General features: G+C 42.9%; 1 protein-coding gene across 2 annotated transcripts; it reads right to left on the bottom strand.

The window, feature by feature from the left end:
- Positions 1–481: 481 nt before the first annotated feature.
- Positions 482–5,909, bottom strand: slc35c1 (solute carrier family 35 member C1). 2 transcript variants are annotated; one of them, XM_079497008.1, is made up of 3 exons: positions 5,738–5,909; positions 5,087–5,598; positions 482–2,432 (listed from the first exon to the last, which is right to left on the bottom strand). In XM_079497008.1, exons 2-3 carry the CDS (start codon positions 5,565–5,567, stop codon positions 1,858–1,860), a joined length of 1,056 nt encoding a protein of 351 aa, XP_079353134.1. In that variant the 5' UTR covers positions 5,568–5,598; positions 5,738–5,909; the 3' UTR covers positions 482–1,857. The 2 variants fall into 2 exon arrangements, with proteins under 2 accessions (XP_079353134.1, XP_079353133.1); XM_079497007.1 differs by lacking the exon at positions 5,738–5,909 and having other exon boundaries at positions 5,087–5,727.
- Between the last annotated feature and the right edge of the window lie 357 nt (positions 5,910–6,266).

The raw sequence follows: 6,266 nt of genomic DNA, 5'->3' as shown, positions 1-6,266 counted from the left end.
GCAATATTAAAGATATAACACGTAACAGTATATCCATATTGCTTAGTAATGTTATAAAGGTGAATGCAGGTCGTGTTTTCGATAAATGGCTGATGATGAACCCAATGAACACCCGGGTTCAAACGAAACCTACATTTAATGGTTATAGAGACGGTGTGTACCGATATGCGTGATGTTTGGACAAAATGTTTTTTGCAAAAATTGGCCTTCTGGTGGTGCTATAACAGGCCCACGTGAACTTTTTGGGGCAGAGGTTCAGCTCAGGCATCCAGGGAGTGTGTGCAGCGTGCACTGCACGCACACACACAAAGCCCGTTTTGAGCTTGTAGATCTGCTGCGAAGATTTGGCAACTGAGGACCACCCGGGGGTAGTCTCATGAATCATGTATATTCATATTATTCATACACTATACTAACAGGTAAAATACTGCTCAGTATTGGCAGTCTACACTACAGTATAAGGACACTGGGCTACAATGAGTCAAATACTTTGGGTTGTTTATTGCAATAGAAAATCTGTCTCAGACATTCAAAATATCCCAGTTGGTTTTGTTGACCGACATGAGATTATATAGTATAATGTACCTCACTTACACAATGACATTGTGTAATGGCATCATCATCAATTCAAAATAAAAGACCTCCTGAACCAGACACACAAAAAAAGATAAATATTCTAGTGACTTTTTGTCTAAAGTCATGAAAGAAAATTAACGTACTTTACATCAACAGTAGTTGTCATATGAAAGTTACTTCATTTTTTATGGCACAGTCAATCAAAAATAAATATACCGATACCTATACACCGTCTATGAATAAAAATACAAAACATACCCTAAGTTTAAAAAAAGTTAAGTTACACTTGGGTAATATACTTCATTCATTTTCAAATAATTCATTGATAATGAAATGCGAAAAGCTTTACAAAAACACAGCAATATAAGGCCATCATTATGTGGCAACAACTGCGACCCACACTAAGTCAAACGTATAACTATAAATCATAAACCAAACCACCAATCTACCCAACTGAGATCTCTGCAGCAACATACTGTAGCTCTGTATCTAGTTATAAATGTACCTATGTCCTTCACATATCTTCAGAACCGTTCTTCCGATCCACATTTGGCAGGTGTATTGCTATTACAGAAGAGTAGAGTTGTTCTGATACCGATACCAGTATCAGAAAAGGTGCCGATAGTGTCTAAAATGCTGGTATCGGTGAGTATGCCAGTCTATGCCACTCCGATACCACGTAATTTATCACATGAGATTTCATTCAGTCATATTTTGATTGCTTCAGTTGATGTTAGTGGTTCTCAAAACTTTTAATTTCAGGGACCCCATAACTCTGAGTGAAATGGAATCAAAATGCAAGTTATGGGTATCGATATCGGGACGGAAAAATCGGATGAGCAGTTCTCCACAAATGCCCCCAAAATGGGCATTGCACTAGTGTCCCAAATAGAAACGGCCCTGCCTATATTATCGGCAGATGTTCATCTTTTTTTGATGACATCAACATCGGCAATTATGCTGCCAGTGTATCCCAATTTTGAACCACTTTCAAACAGGTGAAGGATTTTCCAAACATTTCAGAATTTTCCCCACAAAAAAGAACCAATATACAAGCTGACAGGGTGTCGCATTGTGATTGGCTGTTTTTTACTTTTACTTTTTTAATGGCTTAGGTGTTTTTCTTTTTCCTAAAAATATACAAAATATATTGTTCAAAATATCAGTAATGGGTGCTCTAGGACCCAAGAATCTGGCATCGGTCGGGCTTTAATCCCAAATGTCATTGTGTGAAAATGTCCTTCCCACACAGCCATCTGTGCAGCCCGTTAATGTGACAATTTACACCCCAGGATCGCTCTTCTCCACTGGCAGCAGCTTCTCCTTGTCGGTGTCCTGTGGCGTCTGGACCCTCTTCATTTCTAGGCTTTTGACCCAGGTGTAGGCGGATGAGCCCCCAAGCACCATCATGTTACTGGTCCACCACAGCAGACTCTTAGTAGAAGAGTAGTACAGCACGGCGATGACAGTCTGAGCGCACGCCTTGGCAGTGCCGGAGACGTTGTGCGTAAGCGGGCTGGTGTATTTAATCTGGAGGCCCGAAACATAGCCGATAGCGAAGCCAAACACTCCACCGAGCGTCATCATGCCCCAGAACTTGGCGGTCATGAGGTGGCTGAAGGTGACGAGGCGTCCCACCTCGCCGAACACAATGATGAGGGGGATGAATAAGACGCAGGCGTTGATGTTGTTGTAGAAGGACAGCTTCCAGATGTTGCCATCGACGGCCGGCATCACCTTCTTGGTGTAGATGGCGTTGAGAGAGACGCAGGCGCTGGCCAGCACGCCGAAAAACACCCCCGTCCAGGAGAGGGACCCCGCCACGCCCTCTTGGTCCACACCCAGCCAGAATCCACCTGAACACAAGACAAACATGCAGGCAATCTCAGTCAGATCACATAGTTTCAATTGTCATTGTTCATATCAAATAGGGCTGTCACAATTGGGACATTTTACATGACGATATGGCAGATATGAAAAATAACCTAAATATACAAAGAAATGAACTGACATAATTGAATAACTTTATACTTTTACAAAAATTGTGGAAATAGCCGATCTACAAGCTTACGCACGTTTGAGGTTGTAGATCTGCTATTTCCACTATTTTTTAAAATACTAAGAATAATCGCGATTATCTAATTGCGATTAGGCAATTACAGTATGTAATAATAAAAGTGACAAGCCTATTTGCATCAATTGTATTCTATGAGGAAAGTGATTTGAAATAACAAAATCGTCACCTTCAGATGAAAGCCAAGTAGTCTGAAAGCGTTATTTTTCAGGAAATCTGTTGTGACTCTTCGTGACTACGAGATTTGATTAATTAGCATTAATCGAGCGTTTAAAAAAAAAAGCTTTTTTTTTAGCTCTGTTGCTAGCCACCGCTAGGTCCACGTAAGAAACAGCCAAATTGACATGGTATCCGGAGAACTCGCCAGTTTTCCGACTCGCCACGGTTTAGTGCATTTTAGTTTTACTTCACCTTAATTAAAATTGCATTGAATTGAGAGAGAGAGGATAGTTGTTTTAGAGTTTACACTAGATGAAGTAGGAATGCTAAAGTTTAAACACCAAAGTACCGAAACAATGTAATTAATTAGCAAACAATATCCTGAATTGCTAGGCCTACTATCATTGGTATTCACATACTCAACTTTGTATCATTATCTAGCCGACTATTCAATTGCACAAAATAATTTGATCACTTTGGAAATGAACTATAACATCTGTGGGGTTGACATACTACACTGATGAAGACAGCATGTTAGCATAACGATGAAGACATTGATGAAGAATTTTCGCTGCAGCGAGTTGGTAAACTGGTGAGTTCTCAGGTATCCATTGACATTATTGCTCATAACGAGATGAAGTAGGCATGATCGTCGCCTAAAAAAACATGAATTCAATCTCTCGCTAATCAAAACACTGATCACATCGCTAGTAGGCCTATTGGGAACACCCATACCTTTATCAAATCCCACCAACTCTAGCCAATACCAACAGTTAAAAATCACGCCTATGTGAAATGAGGGGCGCTCTTATCATCGTACAATCGTACATCATTAGTCTAAGATTTAGTCTCTGGAGATGTATTTATTGATTCTGACATTTTCAATCTACGAGAGTCTAAGGTTCAGAGGAAAAATAATTGCTCAGTCTCAACATGTACAAATGCAAAATCTAAGGTGCTTATACCCGGCTGCCCCACTTGTCAGGTCGGCTTGCGACACGTCCAGCGTTTAAAACCTGTAGGTCCGTAGTTTTCAATAAAAAAGTGTTTTGATCCACTCTGTCTCGGATTCCGTCTACCATCTTGGACCTCTAGGTAGTTTCAGTAGTTTTCAAATGCCACCTTAGCCTGTGTTTGTCATGGCTTGGATGAAGATGTCGCAGACTCAGAGGAGGCTGAAAAGTGAAAACCAGCCAAGAGACATGCACATCCATATCAAGAATATAAAAGTCTGCACACCAATATACTGCTCCCAGTTGTATCTATACTTGAAAGTGGTAACTTTTCGGACTCAAGCCCTTCCTCAGACCTCTTGGATGAAGATGTCTCCTTTGTACTTTGCACCTAATAAAGGTTTTTAAATTTTAACTATCCGAGCTGCTCCAGTGAATGGCCTTGTTAGCCCCTTTCGGAACCCTCGGTTACATTTTCTGAATTTTCGACGCGGTACCTAGGGTCCCTCGTAGCTTATTCCAACCTCCATAAGACGCAGATTTGCCCACTCTTGGTTCAAGGAGAGCCACGACGCCGCTTGAGTGTTGGTGAGATGTTTCAAAGATGCATAACACAGCTATAGGAGACAACGGAAACGTGTGCGAAACCGCATTAACCGCCAATGCCGTTAAGTATTTTTAATCTTTTTTTTAAGTTTTGCTTCGCTGAAATTATCTCTTCCTCACTTCCCATGTCCCGCCTCCCACGACACAACAGCATTATAAACATCCTGCATGCACGTGGTCGGCCAATCAGAGGCAGTAACTAGGACGTGCAGCTAGCCAGTAGCCGCTCGGGAGGCGGTACAATGCGAAGTCAATAAGGAAGTCAAGGAAGAGAGAGGAGAGGAGTTAAGCGAAGCAACATTTTTTTTTAAAAGATTAAAAATACTTAACGGCATCGGCGGTTAATGCGGTTTCGCACACATTTCCGTCATCTCCTATAGCTGTTATGCATCTTTGAAACATCTCACCAACACTCAAGCGACGCCGCGGCTCTCCTTGAACAGAGTGGGTAAATCTGTGTCCTATGTGGAGGGTGGATTAAGCTACGAGGGACCCTAGGGTACCGCGTCCAAAATTCAGAAAAGGTAACAGAGGGTCCCAAAAGGGGCTATGGCCATGGCTGAGTTATAGACCTGTATGAAGGCCCATTTTTTGTTCAAGCCCTGTTATTAAAGGATTTATTTAGAACCCCGTGGATCTGCTCATTTCCAATAGCTTAAAGGAGTAGTTCACCCAAAAAAACCGACTTATTTTACAAATTTACGCCATTGTAACCCACCTAGAATGACCCCGCAGCAGATGATGGCTTTGAGGGAGGTGGTCTGCTTGAGGATGACGTAGGACAGCAGCACGTTGAACACGGTGCTCAGGGAGCGTCCCACCGTGTAGAAGGCGACCCCCACGAGCTTCAGACACAGGTTGTTGAAGGTGATCATGGAGATGAACACTATGGACAGGGGCAGCACCTCCCGGGACGTCTTCAGGTCGAAGCGGACCGAGGGGAAGTCGATGAGCCCCGGACACAGCGCGGACAGCAGCTGCATGGCCCAGCACAGCGCCACGGTCACCAGACACTGGAAGAACGTGACGAACAGCGGCGCGTCCAGCTCGTGGTTGTCCAGCAGGTAGTTGTTGAGGAACACCATGGTGATGGAGATGAACCAGTACAGCGCCACCACCACGCCGATCTTCACGGCTCTGAAGACGAAAGTCTCCCCATCGGGTTGCTCCGTGGAGCCGGAGGAGCCGCTCAGAGCCATTCTGAGGATGTTGGAGCGCTTCAGTTGGATCCTGTTCATGACAGAGAGATGTTGTGTGTGTGTGTGGTATAGATTTAGAACGCTTACATTCAAGCACGACGTTAAACGCTACATCTGACTTCAGTCACAACAACACTGACTTGAGTTAACACTTCCGCGAACAAACGTACCAAGGATGGGTCGATGACGTCCCACAAAGACACCCATCGTGTCAAGCGTTTAATAATATACCGGTATTATCAATAATAAGATATTCTTACAGCTTACAGGGATCAGGGATGCAACATTTGGCAGAACTTGAAAATTTTTGTTCTAGCGTCGTGATTAAACCATGATCAGATGAAAGTTGAAACACGGGACAACTAACTTCCATTAAATGACGCTAGGTTATGACATCACTGATACATCCTTCCGAAAAGGAATACTTACTTCCCCGTCTAGTGCCCATATAATTATAAAGGGGTCTGCCACAAAGGAAGGCGTATATCATATGTCTATGAGGTCACTCACACGTTTCAGGCAACGATGGTTTGATTGATTGATTGATTGATTTATTAACAGTTTGCAGAATTACAGTACATTTCAAGTACAACTCAATACACAAAACTGATGAGGAAATCATCATAGGAGGTAAAAAAGGGGGGGAAAACATATACAGTGAAGGGGGAAAGGGTGGGTGGGGGATTCAGATTTTACGGG

The sequence above is a fragment of the Electrona antarctica genome, assembly GCF_951216825.1.
Source record: "Electrona antarctica genome assembly, chromosome: 3".
In the NCBI taxonomy this organism is placed as follows: domain Eukaryota; kingdom Metazoa; phylum Chordata; class Actinopteri; order Myctophiformes; family Myctophidae; genus Electrona; species Electrona antarctica.
This window is presented reverse-complemented; position numbering and strand designations above follow the sequence as displayed.

What these genes read in the sequence shown, in the direction of transcription:
- slc35c1 (XM_079497007.1), bottom strand. Translation starts at nt 5,606, where the DNA reads ATGAACAGGATCCAACTGAAGCGCTCCAACATCCTCAGAATGGCTCTG. An exon ending in CTGCTGCGGGGTCATTCTAG is followed by an intron (nt 2,433 to 5,086) that starts GTGGGTTACAAT and finishes TCTTGTGTTCAG; the next exon opens with GTGGATTCTGGCTGGGTGTG.